A 21,508-nucleotide genomic window follows, 5' to 3' on the forward strand; every position below is an offset into this window, starting at 1 on the left:
GAGTACTAAAGCCGCTCACAGGCTATTAGACACTGTCCTAGTAGCAATGTATGGGATTACGGGCCTCAGTTTTGCTCGGGCCAAATCGGAGATTTAGTTATTCCTTCAAGAAAAGTTCGAAGGTCAAAGTAAGGAAAGCCAATCCGTCAATAGGTAAAAAAATATAACTGAAAAGTGTGATGACATATTTTAACAAAAAATCTTTGTAGCAAAGCAACACAAAATTTATAACATAAAGGCCAACTACACAGCCGACAGTTTATTGAACATTTCTTATACATGAAGTAGGTGGCCCTGTGGCGCAACGGTAGCGCGTCTGACTCCAGATCAGAAGGTTGCGTGTTCAAATCACGTCGGGGTCAGCGCTATTTTTGCATAGAAAGTCTCGGTTTAATTTTGGATGATTTCGTTGCCTCTACTAATGGCCAGACTTTACAAGACTTTTTTAATAACATCTCACAAATCTGTACAACGTCGGGAAATTTTGCTCATTCGTTTGACTTAAATTTAGATACAGGTATACCTAATTTTAGACACACTTCACAACCCACAAGTTAACGATATTTCTTGAAATCACAGAAAGTAGAGCAGGTGGCCCTGTGGCGCAACGGTAGCGCGTCTGACTCCAGATCAGAAGGTTGCGTGTTCAAATCACGTCGGGGTCAGCGTTATTTTTGCACAACGAGATAATTGTATGTCAGCTTCAGTCTCCACGGAATAAAAACAATTGTAATATATCATTTTACCAATTTTTTAATTAACTATTCATTTAAGAATTTTTGTTTTTACTTTGGCGCTGCTATTTGCGATGTCAAAGGGAACCACGTGAATGAATGTTATACCGTTACCGTTTGTTGTTTTTTACGTCGTGTAGGCTAGTTCTAGTCAGTGTAGCTGAATATTCATCATTGAATGTAGGCATATGTGTAATATGATTGTAACACCGTATTCACAAAAGGATATTTATTTTTAAAATTAAACGACTCTATTCTCGCATTAAAGCAAATGTAACCTAGAGACGAGAGTTATCTTACTACCGATGCCAGTACAAGAAAACAATTAAACGATGCTAGCTCAGGCCCCATTGTCTACTGATAAGGCAAGCAGCACAGATCTGCCAGACGGCCATGAAACCTCTTCCAGCCTAACACAATAACAGGAAATACCAGACAATGATAATGACGTTATGGAAGATTGATGTTACACTTTGATCCTACATAATGAGTGGGCCTTGTATCTAGTCTGCAGACCTATGTGTATGAGTAGCGGTACTACGGCCCGTTTCCTTTTTTTCATAGCGCATTAATCTGGGAGTGCCCGCTGAATTCACACATAAAACAGGCAACCATATGTTCGTCGGACGAAGATAACTTCAAGTTCTTGTTTTGTAACTTCACTTAGAAATTTCTCTGCGCCATTGGTCGGCTCCAGTCAGTGTCCTCACCATTAACATTGGTGCACTCCTTCAATCTTTTAAGTTATTATAATTATAGGCTACAACAACTAAAGTTGGGTATTGTAAAGGTCCTAATCATCATATCAATTTGGTTTTTTTAAATACTCAAGTCTCAGACGAATCACCGTGTCTCCTAAAGGCAGTTCACTTATCATATAGTATAGGCAGCTGTTGGTGTAGTTATGTTTTGGAACCACCCCCTCCCCTCCCCCAACGACTTTTATTTTGTTTATATATATAGATATGTATATGGTGGTGTTTCCAATAAAATGCATGGTTGTGTTATTAGTACAATTAGATCGTGTAATTAGCGTTTTCCATTACCGTAAGATGATTGTACGAACTTTGCTGATTCGCTGAATACGCGTTGGTTATTGGATTAGCTCTATACTCAGATACTGTTTACCGGTAGACGTGGGTTTTTTTTAAAACAAAAAAAAAAAGCTGTTCAGAGATTAATTTCTCTGGCAAGAACAGACAGACAGTTCAAGCTGGTGAAGTGAGTGAGTGAATACACCCCACACAACAAGATCATATCTATAGTAAACAGCTCCTCTGGCATGCGGCGGCTCCTTTTATTTCACCAGAAATAGCAGCACGCCCTAGCACAAGAGGATCGTTTGTAACCCCCCACACAACAAACATGTTTTCTACTACACTTGCCAAACAACAGCAATTTTTTTTAAACGTCAGGGGCGTTACTACCATTCTCCTCGTCTGGGATGGAATGTTGATTATGTAGACACACATGCTCACGATAATCCTTCTAATTAGATAATCCTTAAAAACCACGTTTCTGGTTATCAAATATCAAAGATACTGAAAACTTCCCGTACTTATGGATTAGCGCTACTTCTACCAATGTGTATGGTCTGCTGTACTTTTTATGTTAATCAGGTGTGGTCAGCAAATAAGATTAGAAAGCGGCCCGTTTTTGGTGGGCCAATTCTAGAAGCGTGGTAGAAGGCTGTCTTTATTTGTAGTGGTATGTCCCACCAAGGACACAGCATTAACGGAAATGGGTCAGTTTGGGGCTATCGACTAACAACGGAACAAATGAATAAAATGTTTTTCTCTGAAACAGTCTCTATACTTTGGGTAGAGATGGGTGTCTTCTTTTTCGTTCTTAATTGTAATATTGAAATGAGTTTACTCCCAATACAATCAAGTATGTGTCAACATGTTAATGCGCCCTCTAGCCGCTGACTCCGACTTCCGTCTGCTTTTATTTCTGGATTTGCTTCCATAGCCTTTGTTTATCCAAGGACAATGTGCAAGGCAGCAGTTGTTTGATTTTGGAGCTTCTTTTCCTAGATGGGTTGGTGTCCCTAGCTAACGAGCTTCATCAGCCCCTGGGTCCAAACTCGTGACTTTTTGGTTAGCACGCTCCACAGGCATTAAGGAAAGAGTGTGCGAATGGGGGTTTAGCATGATCTTTTCCTACACTTTTGAGTGACTTCATTTGTCTATGTAAGGTGAAATCATTGGAATCAGATTATTTGTGTACGCTATAGACCTACAGTAGGATACGTTTACCAGCGCAGATCAGGGTTATAGAAATCTAATGCCATTTTCATATATTTTTAACACATGTGTACATTAATAATGCAATGGAGAGCCAGCAGTGTGTGTAATTTCACATCAACCAATGTAATTAGTTATCCAAACACACTGATTAAAAACTGTGGGATCGTAATTCGCTGCGTGCCCGGATCTACTTTAAACAAGGACGTCACGTGACTAGCAAAGATTGTATTAGTTTTAGAAGGAGCTCCTCCCATTCTAAAACTCATGTTTGTCTAGCGTGAGTTGCCTCACAATGAGTGGCCATTAGCCAGAGATTAAACTGGCTGTTCAACCACAGAGAACTAAGGTCAAAGAACTAAGCTGGCATAACAAAACAAAAAAAAACAACATATAAACGGAGGATTTGCAAAGAATAGAACAATAAGCCCCCTGATGTGTAGACCTAAATGTGTGTAGTTTTATGTTTGAGTTTAACAGAAGAAAAGTAGTGAGTATAATCACAAATTTGGTTTTTAATGGAACATGGGTTAGATGTTCAGGAACAAAAGAGGTTAAGGACTATAGTAGCAACAACAGGGACCCTCATAGTGCCCTACAAAAAAGTACAAGTTGACTAAAATATGTTAAACAAGTTGACTAAAACAGGTTAAACATGTCGGGGTGGACTGGCCAGATGGTCTACCGTGGGAAAAATCCCCCCCCCTCCCCAAGGATCGGTGCTGCACTAGGCCTATTTGTGTTTTGCTTTAAAAAAATAATTTAATGTGTGAATTTCTATTAAGCTGAGGATGATCATCAGGATTTGTTGATGGGGGGGGGGGGGGGGGGGGGGACTTATGACGCAAATGGGGTTAGGGGCCCCTTTTAAAATTCCTAGGACTCTTGGACACAGCCAGTCCACCCCTGACCACAGACACATGAAACTAAGTGATAGCATCATCAACATTACACTAATAGTAAACCATGCAAGATCAGCATCGACATAACACTAATAGTAGCAACATGAACATTACAATAGTGGGTTACCCAACTAATACTAATAGCATCATCAACATTACACTAATGGTAGCAACATGAACATTACAAAAGTGGTTAGCCAACTAATACTAATAGCATCATCAACATTACACTAATGGTAAACCACAGCAAGATCAACATCAACATAACACTAATGGTAGCAACATGAACATTAGTGGGTTACTCAACTAATACTAATAGCATCATCAACATTGCACTAATGATAGCAACATGAATATTACAATAGTGGTTACCCAACTAATACTAATAGCAACATCAACATTACTTTTGAAAAGGAGCTTCCCAGTTATGTAAATTGCCTGGTGTGAAAATCAAAACTACCTCCCCTATTCCAGCATTATGGATGTTAAACATAAACTGTTCCTAGTCCACTTTTAACTTACACCAGAACCCTTGTCAACCAGAATAATGTAAAGGTAAATACATTAAGACTTGATTTACTGTAGTAAATTACTGAATTTACTGAAGTAAATTAAAGCCGCTGCACAAAAACTTCATTTCAAAGCCGAATAGAAGTTCAGCAAGGTTGAATTCAAATTTCCAATTAATTTTTTTTTCATTGACAGGTGCAACCTTCTGGTGAGTTAACCTACTGCACAATTTTAGCTTAAAACATATGGTCAGCTAGCCTATAGAGTAGTTCAAACTTCAAGTAAAAATGCTTTACAAATATTTAAAATGGATGACAAAAAGTCCTAGAGGTAATAAGAAATAATGTATTTCTCATATAGCATTAATTTTAAAAAGTATAAATTATTTTCAAGAGTAAAATGAAAAGCCAATTTTTAATTGTATACATGTATTTAAAAATTTAGCTGTTACAGTTGTGTTTGAAAAAAATAAGGCTGATAAATAGGTACAAACATGATTCATAAAGTGTTTTGATAAAATAGTTAATATATTATGAGTGTGTAAGTAGAACTAGTCTATGTATCTCCCGACAATTTATTTAGATAAAACAACAACAGTTTTAAAAGATCAAGGGAGATTTAAACATAGCTAATTCCTTCCAGAAAACATCTATAAACTTGAATTTTCTTAATCAACTTAATTAATGTGTTAATTAATTGGAAGCGAGAAGAAAAAAAAAAGCGTAACTAGGCGATGTTATCACAGTGAATGAGCATAGCCCAAATGTTGCCTTGGTGATCATGTTTTATTCACAAACAAGTCATACATCTCTCTCAGCTTCCACCCCCCACCCTCTCTCCCACTTTCCCCTCAAGCTATGCAGCAACAAGCCAAGCTAGGACCATTACCTAATCTCAGACTGCCGCTTTTATCTGCTTTTAGAATATTGATTTTTTTTCCCACACAAAAAAGAAACACTTTGACAATGAAGAGGATGGGTCAGTTTATTATTTAATTTATTAAACACAGCATGGTTGGTTGAGAGAGACAAAAAAATATTTTAAAACACTTTTAAGAGCTTTCAGAGCATGTAGAATTAATTATGAATAAGATCAGGCATGATATGTGTCAGCTATTACATTCAAAGAGGGAAGCTTGTCTAATTGGTGAGTGTTACAGAATGAACGGAAGTAATGGAGGAACAACAAGTAGAAAATTGCTAATTTGGGGTAATTAAGCATTACAAAGTGGCAGTATAAAAGATCCTTAAAAGACAATAGAAAAAAAAAACAATTTTTTTACTCGTTTACCTCCTAATATATAAAAGCTCATCTGCACCCTTCTCTCTGTTTGTCAGACTTTGTCTAAGGCTATGAGATCAAATTCTTCAGCATTATGTGTAGACCTTAAAGATATCTACTTCTGTCAAGGAAATTTTACTGAACGTGTTCACTTAATGTTATTTAAACACAGTAATAAAGTAAAAGAATTATTCGTAGTTATCCTTATTTTTCAACATTATGTGAAATAATTGTGTTTAAAGCAAACACAGCGTCCAATCAGACTTGAGCAGACACTACTAGAGTTGTCGATTTCAAATAATTACTGCTTTATAATGCATTTTTATGTTTCAGCTACAGCTTTAGTGATATATTTGTTTTGTCTTATAGGTTCCAACCATACATAAATTTTCAATTATTGAAATAGGGGATGAACAATAGATTATTTTTGTCAGCCAAAAAATAATACAAATAAATAAGTTAAAACCAGATATCAACTGAATTATTTTAAGTCACTGAATAATTTTGGGCATTTGATAAATTGTTTTATTATTTGTTTGTTTATATATTGATATTTGTTCTGAAATTGCAGCAACCCAAAAAGTTACTCAACTAACAGCTACTAGACCAAATTTAAATATCTATTAATAAAAATAATAAACCCTCTCCAGATCCCCTTCCCCACTCATACAATTCTAGTTTTAAACACATTGGAATCTCAACAACCACAATTTTAGCGTGGTTATTTTAAAGGAGCAAAGCTTAATGGACAGACTGCTGGCAAGCTTATTGGCATTTTTTTTTCCAATTAAATTGAGACACATTAGTTATTGCCATTTGAAGGTAGTATTATAATATGTACCAACCCCCCCCCCCCCCCCCCTTGGCAAATTGGCTTTAGATTCAAGATGTAACAGACAAAACCTTTGTTATTAATGCACTTTAGAAAGCCTTTTTTATATTCTTTTGTCATTGTATAAGCCTATTACTCATACTGATGTAGGTATATTTAAACTGTGTCTCATCTTTATTGCTCATGGGAAATTTTCAATTTACAGATACTTTGTCGCTTGACCTAGGCCTACTAACATCCTAATTGTAATTGTTTGTAACTAATGCATTATTTTGTAATACTTGAACTGCTCTCAGATAGCAATGACACATGACATTAAATAACAAATAAGTTGTGAGTTGAGATGTGTGTGGTGCTGCCGAAAATAAACCACCAGAGTTGATAAACTTATCGTCTAAAGAGCTCAATTCCTGTTTTTTTTCTCCTCTAGGTGTGTTATTGTGACGTCAAACGACCTCAGCTGCCAAAAGATCCAAACTCTGGCTTTCCGGGTTAGCAATAATGCCCATTCCCATCTGATTATTAGATTCATATTAAAATCAATAAATGTCTGGTAAATTATTTATTTCTTTTAGTTCTTATTAACACTAAAATTACTCTGTAAAAGAACTCATTTCATGAAGAATTTAAAATGATGTAGTGCAATAGACTAGACTACATCAGACAGCACTTAATAGCTAATTGTTCAAAATTAAGGTAGTGCTTATTTTGTCCAACAATACACAAGGTGCCTATATCCTCCCATATCCTGTTGAGGGACAAATGCTTTAATCAAAGAAAGCAAGATTTTTTAAAAAGGCTTTTTTTTATTTTTAGCCTGTGGGCCTCTCAAACTGTCAAATATATGTTCACGCCTATTATGTAACACACTTGTTTTGAGTTTTGTACCCATAGAATAAGTGACTTCACTAGGTCAGGTGTCAGCTGGTGTGGGTAGATTTTTTATGAACTTTTGATTTGGTGTCTCTTATTTTCAAATTCCATAAATATCTATAGTATAGAGTTTTAGTGTCAGAAATTAAGGTTAGGGCTAAGGCCTGCTTAAGGTAATATTTGGGTTAGAGTTTGGGAGAGGGTTACTGCTAGTGTTAACTTTAGCAAGTTATATTAGTAAATTAGTAAAGTTAGTTCACTACCAATAAATTTACAACCCTCTTTTTAATACAATCCATTACAATTAAAATAAAATAGAAGTATAAGTAATACTAATAGTATTAGACAACCCCCCCCCCCCCCCCCACATAGATTTTCGAACTTTATGCTCTAAAAAAAAAGTTTAAAAGAAAAGTAGCTTTATTACTTTAGGACTAATCTACTAGATTTTTTAGATCTAGATCTAGATTAGATCTGTAATCATCAATGAATGCAATGAATGTGAATGTTGCCAAGCAGTTGAATAAACTGCTGATTTTAGATTCTAGTTCTGGAGTTCTGAATATAATGAATATATTTAATTATAAATTTCTCACTAATCACTTAGATCTAGATTCTATGTCTATTATATACTATATAGATCTATAACTAGACTAAAATATTAACTTTACTTAACTAACTCACTAACTCTGTCACTCATCACTACTCATCAGTCACTCACTGCTAAGTCTGCTAGATTTCTAAGTAAAGTAAGTTCGAATCGATCACTGACACTGGCCCTGGCTGCTAGCTTTATCACAGTTAACAATAAAAGTAATTACTAATTAACACTAGATTTACTTACCACAGAATCGCACAACAGGGAGCTCGAATTTAATCTTGCGTATTTTTACTAGATTCTAGATTAATTAAGATCAGCAACAAATTCTCTATTGAACCAAAATCGGTTCCAGACGAATCCCCCGCAGCAGCCTCTTAAAATTTATTTGGCCAGGTAAAACTGATTAAAAAAATAGCATGCCAGATCAAGAGCTAATCCTTTCAACAGTGAGTTGATAAAGCAAACATCGGTTAGGAACAAACAAAAATTATGTGATTTAAAAATTAAAGAAGTTTCTTTTTCTAGCTAAAATTGTTCACGTAAACAGTATCAAATAATCGAATCGTAATCGTAACACACTGTTATTGTAACATTACAGTGATGACTTAATTATTTGGATATGTTAATATATTATGTATACCTAGTGCCTATAACACGAATTTGAAAATAGTGAGAATAGTCCCAAATAAACATTATTGTTGTGAAAAAAAGATACCGCGAACTAGATCCAATATTAAAATAAGAGTGCAGTTTAAGAGCTTTTTGTTAGGCCTTCTGTTCTTGAATTTTCTTAATCCTCGTCAGAGTATGCCTAGATTTTCTTTTAACAATGTAACATTAACATTTAGACTTAGGACTAACGACAATTACATTTTTAGATACCATTGTCACATTGTTAGTAGTGTTCGCCTTGAATCCAAATAAGTTGAATTGAAATCTAATTTAGAGACGGTCAGTTTATCCAATTGATCTGGATAGGCCAACTAATAAATTTTTTTCTGGCACCATAAAGTCGTATCCTGGCCAAAACTCGAAAAGCGGCACTGACAAATCAAAACAGAACTGATAGTTGCGTTGCTATGGTGATTTCAGAACCATTACCAAGACTAAGCATGTGCCTACAGTACTATTATAGCCTACTCTGATGATCTTTTACAAATTAAAAGTTTATTAAAGTCTATTTTCGCACTGTTTCTGCATTACATTAGAATTAAATTAGTGCTGAAGTAGGCGTGACTAAAAAAATGTGCATTTTCCATTAATTTTAAAATGAGTAACATCATCGATTAATCTCTATTCGCGCTCCAAAGTAAGTAGTAGGTACTAGCTTTTTTTTAATAACTAGTTAATACTAAATATACAGTAATGTTTATTGATCGCTCAACAGCTAAGAGGCTCTGTGGCGCAACGGTAGCGCGTCTGACTCCAGATCAGAAGGTTGCGTGTTCAAATCACGTCAGGGTCATCGACTGTTTTAATCACTCAAATAGGTATTGCTAAAAATCGATAATTTTGTGTTAAGAAGGTACATCCCTATTAATATTTTACTTGATTTTCATTATACCACAATTATTCATCTAAATCTAGTGCCAACCAAGAACTGTAATCAAATCAAGTGCTGACCAATTCTTGAAAAAAGTTAAGTCCCCTTAACTGCGTTTTTTATATGTTTGTCGCTCCGAAATCTCTCTATCAAATGTGCAAAATCTATTCGGTCAAGAATGTTTATTTCGAAATCGCGAGCAAGATGTGCTCGAGTAATAGAAACATAAACTGGATAAACTCTTTTGTAATCTAAATATTATATCGCGCTAACTTTCAAATGGAAGCGTATACGGCAAACATGGATTTGATGTTCGAATTTTAATTAGCGTGAAAACGTAGTAACTATTCCAATCCAAATGCAGGACAACCAGTACAAACTGTAGCAAAATATTTTGGTATCGAAAGGATGTTTTGTTAGATTTTCGGTTGTCTGGGTAAGTTGCCATGGAGAAAATTTCACGGAAACAGCAAATGGCAAAATAAACTATTTTTCATTCAAATTAGTATCTTTCATTCTATGTACCATGAAAACCCATTTGATCGATTTAAAAAGCTTAATCGATTCTATCGATTTACAGACAGACATAGACAATTTTTATAATTAATTACTCGCTTCCTCGAAACTCATCTTGGCTTGATATGTGCTCGATATTTCTTTGGTTGTTCCCCCTTGCGACTTACTGGCGAACTCCTCCAATAATTATATATGCACATATAATATAGGTAGACCCGAATTATATATACATATATATTAAATCTAAATATTTTTGTCGAATGCCAAACGAACTGATGGTTAGTGAGTGGGTTTGAGTTGTTCTGTAGAGCGTCCATAGTTAATATATGGGATATGTTGGTAAATGAAATTAAGGAAAAAAATTTAGGCCTACAGTTATGTGGTGGGAGGGGAATGTATCAGTGTTTGTTTCAGGCGTCACCCCCCCCCCCCCATCCCCAGCACGAAATTTGTAGGGGGAAAAAAGAATAATTTATATAGACATTTTGACAACCAGCCTTCGAAAAAATGCCTGAAAGAAACCCTGTCAAATAATAGGATTTTTTCCTATAGTAGGAATAGGCTTATTTATGTGCAATCCTTAATAACGATAAAGTTATTATTTATAAAAAAAAATAATAAAGCTTAGCCTAACCATAAACATTTTTATTTAACCGTGAACGTAAACTCCTTTTAGAATAAAAATTATAAGGACAGGTCGATTGTAAATCTAAAATAGGGCCTACTTTCAGAGTTTCTTCCAGGCATCTTTTCGGGGGGGGGGGGGGGCGAAGCCCCCCCCCCCCCCCCGAAAAATTTTTACCGCCCCCCCGAACGAAATAACGAAATGAAATTTATATAATTTATATAGAAAATATATACTTTTAACAGTGTCCGCCCCCCCCCCGAAGAAAGTTTACCGCCCCCCCCCCCGAAGATTTCAAGTGCCCCCCCCCCCCCCCCGGAGAAAAAAGTCTGGAAGAAACACTGCCTACTTTAGTACTTTATAAAGGCTTAGGCCTACTTAATAATCTAATTGTATGCCTCATGATTAATATGGCATGGGGTAGGGAAGAGCCTTACTTACATAACTATAATAAATAAGCTTTTTATTAATTGTTAGAAAGAATTTAATATCGTATTAAAGTAGGCACATAGCCTGGCAGTCAAGATTCAGATCTAGTATTCATCTAGTACTAGATCTAGTAGGCCTATTGATCACAAAATGTATGATACAATTATAATAGTATGACTATGCTGATAATTTTAAAAATTATTAACAATCTTTAAAACAGTCATGCTTCGTTACACTGTGCAAAGTAGCTTGCTTCAGCATAGTTGAATACAAATGCATATTTTCGCGAAGCCTAGGCATAGATCTAGTTAAGGCTTGCAATGTGCCGCTTTGTAAGGGTAAAAAATTAAATACGGCACGGAACAGAAAGGAACGTAGCGGTTGAAAATCAATAAAGCGTAGACTCGGCCGAGGGTTCCGTATGCTTCACTAAATAATTAAAAGTTACGCTATGTAACTTATTATAACTGGAAATTAGGTATGGAATAAATAGAATAATATTTATTTAAAAGACAAAAACATTAGTATGCTACAATATATAAATTTAAATATCATCCCGGAAATCAGGTGGCCCTGTGGCGCAACGGTAGCGCGTCTGACTCCAGATCAGAAGGTTGCGTGTTCAAATCACGTCGGGGTCAGCTATAGTTTTGTTTTGACTAGAAACTTTTTTCTCTCTAATTACCACTGCCAGTGTAACTTAAATACCAACAATTTTAAGAATAATAAACATTATTTCTTTTTTTATGAAACTAATTTTAATCTTAGATAGTTAGGCCTACAGGCCTACCTACAAATAGAATTCAGTTATTTCCTATGTAAAAAAAAACGTTTACGACACAAGATCCGTACATCATAGCCTATGGCTCTAAGTTCTTACTGTTGCTAGATCTAGATCTATCTGCATCAAAACTTACATATGTAGCTTTTTTTAGACATGAATGAATGTAGGCTACTCTAATTTTTAACCCGGATCTATTCGGCTAGTGTTGAACCATGTTTAAACTCGAATTACTAATCAGCGAAATGTTGGCCTATTCGAAAATAAAACCTTATTCACACATTATTGATTATTATATTGTTATTTCTTTTTTTTTTCGTCTTTTTATTTCTTACATGAATACATGCATAGCGTTACATAGGGCAGTATAAAAATATGAAAACAGAAAGTACAGTACGTGGGAGTATGCCTATTACGTTGGCCCTAAGTATTAAACTATAAGTAGGCCTACGTATGCCTACATTGATTTTAACCCTTTCTTCTTCTAATAAAATAAAATTTAACTAGGCTACATTTGCAGTTAATTGCTTTTAACTTAGATAGTTAAAGCTGACTTAGTATAGCGTTTATTAAAGCTGCCTAAGTAATTTACAGGCTTTACATAATACAAATATGCGTAACGGTGAAATATTTTCTAACAACATATAAAATAACTCAAGGCTTATCAGTTTAATATACGTGTTTTATTGAATAAAATATAATCTATGAATAATCACAGTTAAAGACTGCTTGTAGTCACCGGTTTCTAAAGTTACCCACGAAATGACACTTCAACACTATTTAAACAAAAGACAAATTTAAGATCCATTGCCTTTAGTTTAGTATAAATCACCTCCTAAGAACCATCAAAATCCTAATTAAAATCAGCTGCTTAAAATAATGCGGCCTCGTATTGTATAATATTTGATGCAAAAAAAAAAAAAAAAAAAAAAAAAACAGGGTCGATCATCTAAACACATAATGATAATAATAATAATCCATTGCTATCAGAATTTAAAAAACAGTCTTTGAAACTAAGTTCATTAACAAATATTACTTTTTTAAAATGCAAAAAATGTGTGTTGTTACACTTTCTGAACCCGCACCCCCATCTCCCCCTCGTCACACAATTCTGAGCCCCCGTCCTGCCTAGGAGCGTGATATCATTCGTGGATGGCCCTAAATTCACATCATGGAAAGGAATAAAACAGAATGCTTTATAAATGTGTTCACAGCATCAAAGACACAACGGCAGAAGAAATTAAACTTCGGTCAATAATAAAACAACAATAAAACAGAATACAAAATGGAATGTGTGAAGAAAATATCAACAGGCTTGGTAATCTCAATAATATACAGCTTTTTTATTTTTTATTTAAAGAATCTTTATTTTTATTGGAGCAGAGGAACCTGTAATGGCAGTAATTATTATGATTTGCTGATATCCCTCTGAAACGCTACCCCCCCCCCCCCCAACATCCTCTGCCCACGTCCAATTTTATTAATTTTTTAACCACAAGAGGTAGGGATAACCAATTTAAACATCGAGGTTATAATGTTGTATGACACTACAGAACTGTGCAGTATATTAAAAAGTAATAATGAATTATTCGTTTTAGAAAACAACCAAATAAAATGCTCACAAGAACATTTTTAATATATTAATTATTTAAAAAAAAACAGTAATGGTCAAGCTCACGAATTATGAATTAAAATAAACAAGGCATGATTTGGTTTTGCCGTTCTCGTAGATGCACTTAAAAAATACCCCTTGTTTGTTAAATATCAGCTAGTTAGGGGGGGGGGGGGTAGGGCTTTAAAGGGGATTTATTAAATTATAATATATTAAAAATAGTAACATTTCCTGCCTGTATCTTTGTATAGGGCTTTCAGCGAAAATGTCGTTTGGTTTTCCACCAACTTACCCTTTATGAAAGCCAACATAACAGTTATCTTTCTACATAGTAACTTCAACAACAGAGTACATAATACTACAGTCGGTGCATAATTTAAAGATTATACGTACTTCCTAATTAATTAAAAAGAAAGTTGTGTGTGAGTTTAAAAAAAACATAGTAATGTGTGAGACGGTTATTTGTTTTTGTGATATGGAGTAAAAAAAATAATTAATTAATCCTGACCAGAATCGAACATGTCATAAAATTTCTCCTCACACTCATTTGTCATGCGTATAAAATAATCCTCGTCTTTGATGCTCTTAAGCAGGTCAGCCTGCACCAGGCAGACGTTCTCGAGCTTAGCTACCAGCTCGTGGTCAAGACTGACCGCCACAGACGGCGCCTCAACGCTGAACATCCTCACGTCGATGATACTGTCCTCCTCGTCTGGCCGGAAGTTGTCATCAAAAAATATATGATGGTGGCGCTGGTCGTTGAGGTCGATCCAAAATGGCTTCCCGGCCTCGTGGTCGTAGTGTTTGTTTTGCCAAAACCGGAAGTCGTCAACGTAACCGGTGATACCCTGAGCGTCACAAAGACTACGGTAGATGTCCTTCTCGTGAACAAGTTTCGTTTGAATTTCCTGACCCCCTCCTGGCTTGTAAGAAACGAGTTCTATGTTATTTTTCCCGCGTTTAACCACCCCTGGTGTTTTATGAACCTGGAGGTTGATTTTCTTTGGCACGGCCGGGTGGTTTCCATGGAGACCGTACTGCAAGCTGGACAACACGTTGGACGCGTCGCGACCAAACGTCCTTATGACGATCGCGAAGTCTCGCTGCCTCTCGTGCAGGCTGGAGATGAGCTTGTAGACGGAAGGGAGGATGTAGTGGTAAGGTTTACCGTCTCTTCCCGACATGGTTAGAACTTTGTGATGGGAGGTCTCGTTCCCGTACGTCCAGCGGAGAAGCTCCAGGTGCTTGTTGAAATGTTCTAGAAACTGCTCCCCTTTTGGTGTGTGCACGAAGTCCCCCGTCTGGTGCTGTAGTTCGGCGCGGTTGGTTGGAATTTTAACCAATTGACGTTCGAGGTACCTGTAGTACGTGCAGAGCCCAGGAGCCGGCGCTCTCAGTGAAGGTTCTTTGGAGAAAAATTTCCATTCCCCGTCCTGCTCTTTGCCCCAAACAACGCCGGTCAGATAACTATTTAGTGCCTGCAAAATAATTTTTTTACAAATAATGTCAGTACACTGTTAACCACTTTAAAAAAAAAAAGTAACGTTAGAAACTGAATTTTAGGTAGTTTTTAATTCTAACTTGATCAACATGCTTATTGTTGACTGAGCCCACAAAGATATTTTAGACAACAAAAATGTTCTCAACAACAATTTTTTTTTTTAATTTGAGGGTAGGGCCTTTTGTGACGATGTGGATTGTGGGATCGTTAAAATCGTCAAAAAAAACGTGCCGTCAATTATATTAGTAAAAGGATAGTGTTGTCAGCACTATGCCTCACCGCCTTTACTTTCCCTAACGTAAGTCAAAAGCAGAGTTTCTTCTAGGTATCTCTTCGATGGAGGGGGGGGGGGGGGGTGGAGCCGAAAATTTCGGGTGCACCCCCCCCCCCCCCCGATGGGTGGACTCGTGGACGTGCTGCGACTTTTGGATGACCTCTAACCCATGTTTAATGAATTATAGATTATGTTTGGCTTAATTCGTAACTTAAAAGGCATAATATGCATTTTCATTTATTTTACAAGTCGACACAGTAAAATCATGGATTACCTCTTCAACGGAGACGTCCGTTACCGAATCAGCCACCAAGATCGTGTTGCGTATATCAAGATGGATGATCAGTTTTCTTCGATACCGACGGTCCCCGTACACAGCCAGTAACATCCTGGATATTCTGGCACCGTTGTATACCGATCTCTCCCCCTTCTCTGGCTTGTCTTCCTTGTTTACCTCGCATCGTTCGTTCAGGGTCGGGTCCTTGGTGTCTTCGGGTTCGGTGGAGGAGATACGCTCTACAGCGCATCCATTCTTCATGCTCGGTAATTTCATTTGTGCCCTGATATGGCTGTTATTTTAGTGAAAAATGTTGGAATCTTTTTTCTTAACTCCAACGCTGTGGAAAAAAAAAATCCAGAACTTATCAGTTTTAACTGACAAAATAAACACATTGTTTAGAATGAACTTTCAAAATGTAGTAGAAAACTATGCACTTTAAAAAATGAAGAAAAGAAAGAAAATTAAGGCATCTACATGCGTGAATATTCTTCTTACACCAGAGGCGTAGCGAGGGGGGGGGGGGCGCCAAAATGGGTTGGAAAGACAAATTGAAAGTTTGAGGGGGGGGGGGGGGGGGGTGCAAATCGAAAGTTGGAGTTGGGGGGATGCAAATCGAAAATTTGAGGAAGTGCAAATCGAAAGTTTGTCCCCGGGCGCTAGGAAGGGTCGCTACGCCTCTGTCTTACACCCGTATTGATTATATAAGTATCAAAGCAATGAAACACTTGGATCTCCCAATGACCTAGTTCTCTAGTTGCTAAAGTTCGATTATTCCTCTAGGGCTCTGGCTTTGGATTTTACTGTGGAATTAGGTTTGGGCATTAAGACAGTGGCGCATCCTAGTAAAGTGGGGAGGGTGGGTACATGACAGCACAGTTTATGTAACACATTTTTAATCTGTTGTATAGATAGGGTGACGTTTTTAGGTATTTAAATACATACATGCATAGATTGTCCTGTATTTAATTATAGTGCGGCAGAATAATGAGTATGTACAACTACTTAAACATGATATGTAAATAAGAGTGATACATTACATGCGTAAAATATGTTATATGTATCATATATAATCTTGAATACAGAAATATTGCCTGTACAACGAAGGACAGTTTATTGATGATGCTACATAAATAGGCCTACTACTGCCAATCAATGTGACCTCTCTAGTGTAACTGGTACTTACGAAACAGCCAACACTCTTACTTCCGGCCCCAAAAAAAACTACAACTATGACGATCGTTCGTCTCTTGATAACACAACAGGCTACTCAACCAACGTACTAAAACAATAACACACACAAAAAATAAAAATAACGGAAGTAGAATAGTTTTCCTACTCCGTTGTTTGTCTCACTAAAAGACCTCCTTAACTGACCTCACTCAACCGGAACCAGATCAATCGATTCCTTTAAACCAGGCCAGTGTGGCACCAAAGATATAGGCTATGTATATTTAACATCTGTGTCACCGTGTTGATTCCTTTGTACGGGGTGTATTGGACCAAGTACTTGTAGCAGGGTAGGGCACGATAAAGAGATTGAACACAGAATTATCGAGAGGGTGCAGTGCATAAAAGCTGTAGTTGGAGTTACATAAGTAGGCCCTATAGGGGTGTGGTGTGGGCTGGTAATATGTATTCAAAAGTAATTTAATAGGGTTAATAAGACATTGAGTACTCCAATCCTATCTTGGGTTTTTCCAGCGTACCCATATAATTATATAGTCTTTATTTACACATACACGTATTATATATATATATATATATATATATATATATATATATATATATATATATATATATATATATATATATATATATATATATATATATATATATATGCAAATATGCTTTTATTTTTTTTAAACTTCGTAAGATTTCACCACGGTGATAACACAAGTCTTTTAGGGTTTTTAATTTAAAAAGAAGATAAACGTTTTAGGCGTCGTCCATAAATGACGTCACACTCGTAGGGGGGAGGGGGGTCCGTAATTTTGTGACGGTGTGTGATAATGGGAGGAGGGGGGGGGGGTTTCAGATGGTGCGACGTCACACTTTTGCATTATAAAAAAGAAATGTTAGAAAACGAATTTTAGACGTTATTTTGCGTTTTAGAAAACTGTTTTAACAAACTGTAATATGAATTGATTAAAATACTCTATTTTGATAGAGTTCAGACACGATTTTGGAAAAATATCGTTGTTTTAAAAAAATTCAACTGCAATTTTGAGGGGGGTTGTGGGCTGAGGTGTGACGTTATTTTAGGGGTAGGGTCTGGCTCTTTATGTGACGATATGTGATGGAGGGGAGGGGGGAGGTAAAAATCGTCCAAAAAAGCGTGACGTCATTTATGGATGACCCCTTTATGGATGATATTTTTTCCACGCATGTCCTTCTTCACATATTTACAACTGTAACTGCAGCAACTGATGAACTGTAAAAACGTTTTCAGCCTTTCGACTTTTAAATACGTCATCAAAGATAAGTGACGCTACAGACATTGTGAATGTCTACCCACAGACAAAAGAAACAAGCTCTCAAATATTGGAATTCCTGCACGTTTGTGCAATTGATTCATTGATCTTGCTGCGTGGGCATGGACCATGCATGTAAGTATAGAACACGAAATCAATTAAGCAGCATAGCATTGAGCCTAGTTGCTAAGGACGCTACATAAGTTCAACGTCTGTAACTTGTAGTTCTTGTGTTTAAGATCGGTAACCTTATACCGAGACAATTGCTGTCTTTTGAAATTAAAAAAAAAAAATTACAATGGGCTGGAATTAATGGGAATCGCAGGACGGCTTTTTTTTTGAATGGTAACTTGAGTCCTTATATAACATATTGCGAAATATTTAGCTGGTATGTTTAGACAAAGTAATTTACTCATCATCATCATCATCTTTCCTTTGTGGCCCCTGGGGAGCAAAGGGCTGCAACCACACATCTCCAGCGGACTCGGTTTTGGGCCGCCCCCTTTATCTGTGCCCATGTGAGCCCAGCTGTTTTCGCCTCTTCTTCAACCGTTCTTCTCCATGTCTTCCTTGGCCGGCCCACCCTCTTTTTTCCCTGGGGATTCCAGTCCAAAGCGTGCTTTGCGATGTTTTCGTAATTTACTAGCATTACAATTTTAAGCCATTAAATGAGTTTACATGGAAAAGTTAGGGATAGAGTTGAATGAGGTGATGATCAGATCTGTAAACTTCCCAATAGTAATACCAAGTCAAAAAAAAAGTACTGCCTAGACTTTGTTCAGCACAGGGGCTATAATTCTTAAGTTCCGGATAGCTTAAAAATAAGGGCCACAACCACCAAGCCCAAACCCTGATTATTTATTTCTGGCCATAAAACTAAACCTGAGACTATATCACAACTAACAACCTAACACACCTATTTTCGGAAGTCCATAGTCAGACGTAGGGATTACCAATATACTCTGTTGATTTCATAATGGGCAGTAGTCGATGTAAGATGCTTCAATGTTAGGTGTTGCCCTCAAATGATCTCACATACCGGGGGTGGGCAGGAGGTGTTAGTGACGATGTGCTCAAGGAGTGTGACGTAATGCATAAATTATAAATATTTATAGTAAAGATGAAGGGAAAACCTGCTATTTTATTAAAATGGTAATTATTTTAGTCGTTTTTTGGAGTTAAAGCTATGTGACTCCATTATTGTCAGGTGTTCTGGCTTTATGTTTCGATATGTAATTCTTTCGGGGAGGGGGGAGGGTTAAATCAGCAAGTATTGCAGGCAGGGGTGGGCTGGCTGTGTCCAGGAGGCCCGGAGAATTTTACCCCCCCCCCCCTCCCCCCCCCCACCTTGATTAAAATTTTCCATGTGCGTTTTCACTCCATCAAAGCATGACATTTTACGCCGTTGTATGAAGGAATGGAAGTTATAAAATGGAGAAATAACAACTTTTTTTTTGAAAATTTCAACACTAATAGGACTATTACAACGCCGTTCCTGGTGTCTCACCGAGATTTTTTTTTACCTGGGGCCCCACCAGGATTTCTACCGGTAGACCAGCGGGACAGTCTACTCCTTAATTATTGTAGGACAGCATTTATAGACTTTTAAACATTAATATCATTCAAAAAATCGTTATTAGACATCATTCTGTTCATTTGTGTGGATAGGTAGGGAAGCTTGTGTGTGTTTGTGTGTGTATGTGTGTGTATGTACACACACAAACACACACACACGCACACACACACACATACATATATATATATATATATATATATATATATATATATATATATATATATATATATATATATATATATATATCATACATTTCTCAGTTTTCTTTGATCAGGTAAAGAAAAAGTAATCAATATTCAGCTATCGGAAATCGAACATCCTTTTAAACATGAACTTGAGTCTCACCTTTACGACTTACGTCATGGCATGCGCACTGCCAGTTTCCAGAAATAAATGTTTTATTTGTCGAATTGATTTTTTTTGTGTCATTTCAGTCCATTTTTCCTATTTCGTCAGTCTAGTCTAATATTGCAAAACTAGATAGCTTTCGGTACTCTTTAACACACTGGTTTTTTGTTAAGGAAGCACACAAGTAGATATGTTGCTTTTTTTTAACAAAAGTAATTATTTTGCAGTAAAACAGAATCAGATCATGTTCGCTAATATAATGCTGTATTAAAAGATTACTCTTAAGACCATAGAGATCCATTGGCTAGATGAAGTAGACCTCGGCATATGAAGGAAAATGTGGTCAGCACTATGCCCAGCCGCCTTTACTTTACCTAATATGAGTTAAGTACCCATCAGAGCTGGGTGGACTCAGGGGCGTTCCTCTGACTTGAATCCGGGTCCGAACTCGAGACTCTACCTCTAGGCCACACCGTCCCATAATGCTGTTTACGATACCGCAGATATTTCAATTTAATTTTATATTTTAGGCCGGACTTTGAGAATAATTTGCGGTGCGTATTTGTTCCAGTTACCTAAACCAAACAACAGTTTTGTATCAAAATAATGTGTTCATTGCCTGGTTCCAGCTCCACCCAAGTATCTAGAGGCTTAAAATCACGGGGTCGCAATCTTCTGACATGGCGTTTTCTTCTTAATATAGTTGATATTTGTATTATATATATATATATATATATATATATATATATATATATATATATATATATATATTGGTTAGTTATATGTATTCCAAAACATTTTACAGATCGTAAACTTAGAAGCTAAGGGTCGGTATAGTCGTGTGGTAGAGCGTATGACTGCTAACCCGAAGGTCTCGAGTTTGGATCCCTGGCTTGAGTCCGGTGGAAGTATCAACCAGGCTCTGAATCAGAGAGCAAGGCAAAGACAGCTGGACATACTTATTGCGGAGGGGTTATAACCCCTCAACACCCCCTGCATACGCCACTAAACCTACTAATTAAATCCGTGTACATTCATCTACACGTGCTCTTGCCAAGGGAACACACTCTTAAAAAACTAGCCACACCATACTCACCAACAATCAACCTTTTACACACATCCCTGATTGCAGTTCCAAAACAGAGTCCACGAATCAACAAACTGCCAGCACTATCGTCCAAGCGTGCACATTTATTTATAAAAATATTTCGGATCGTGATATACCCCGTTAAAACGGCTTCAGGTTGCATAGGGTTAATCCATTCTTAGGTCCGCATTTCGTTGCTGACAAAGCCGTAATGGCCGCTTCAATTCTATGAGCCATAGCAACCATCAATCGATAGTGCTCAAAGCTAAGAGTTTTTTTTTTCCCAACGCAGCTACCGATGATTAAGCTACTTTAATTATACTTTACAGTAAAGAAGGGAGGAAGTTTTTGTTCAAAAATGTTTTCTTTTTGGGCCGTTAGTATCAGTGGTAGTTTGAGTTAAAAGTATTACACGAGAAATAGAACTGGGAATCTTTAACCTTAGCTTAAAAGCCTCTCTGCTGTTTAAATTAGTTGAAGTTTCTA

The 21,508-nt window shown here is 36.7% G+C and overlaps 2 protein-coding genes and 4 non-coding genes across 7 annotated transcripts in view; 4 read left to right on the plus strand and 2 right to left on the minus strand.

Annotated features, from left to right (window-relative positions):
• The window catches only part of LOC131937312 (neuroglian), an 81,754-nt gene extending 73,400 nt beyond the window's left edge, over positions 1-8,354 (minus strand). For both annotated transcript variants that reach the window (XM_059294603.1, XM_059294598.1), the window contains exon 1: positions 8,223-8,354. The gene's annotated coding sequence lies outside the window, so the exon portion shown is untranslated. The remainder of the gene's footprint in view (positions 1-8,222) is intronic.
• Positions 291-362, plus strand: Trnaw-cca (transfer RNA tryptophan (anticodon CCA)). Its single transcript has one exon. It is a non-coding gene; the product is annotated as a tRNA-Trp (tRNA).
• Trnaw-cca (transfer RNA tryptophan (anticodon CCA)) lies at positions 594-665 on the plus strand. Its single transcript has one exon. It is a non-coding gene; the product is annotated as a tRNA-Trp (tRNA).
• Positions 8,355-9,372: 1,018 nt separating the features above from the next.
• On the plus strand, positions 9,373-9,444 carry Trnaw-cca (transfer RNA tryptophan (anticodon CCA)). Its single transcript has one exon. It is a non-coding gene; the product is annotated as a tRNA-Trp (tRNA).
• A 2,217-nt stretch (positions 9,445-11,661) lies between these two features.
• Trnaw-cca (transfer RNA tryptophan (anticodon CCA)) lies at positions 11,662-11,733 on the plus strand. The gene has a single exon. It is a non-coding gene; the product is annotated as a tRNA-Trp (tRNA).
• Positions 11,734-13,438: 1,705 nt separating this feature from the next.
• On the minus strand, positions 13,439-21,187 carry LOC131937307 (uncharacterized). The gene is made up of 3 exons (XM_059294588.1): positions 21,032-21,187; positions 15,535-15,877; positions 13,439-14,963 (listed from the first exon to the last, which is right to left on the minus strand). The coding sequence occupies exons 2-3, from the start codon at positions 15,811-15,813 to the stop codon at positions 13,983-13,985; spliced, it is 1,260 nt and encodes a 419-aa protein (XP_059150571.1). The 5' UTR covers positions 15,814-15,877; positions 21,032-21,187; the 3' UTR covers positions 13,439-13,982.
• Positions 21,188-21,508: the final 321 nt, after the last annotated feature.

Source organism: Physella acuta, unplaced genomic scaffold (genome assembly GCF_028476545.2).
Source record: "Physella acuta isolate Inbredline_101_S28 unplaced genomic scaffold, ASM2847654v3 ptg000207l, whole genome shotgun sequence".
In the NCBI taxonomy this organism is placed as follows: domain Eukaryota; kingdom Metazoa; phylum Mollusca; class Gastropoda; family Physidae; genus Physella; species Physella acuta.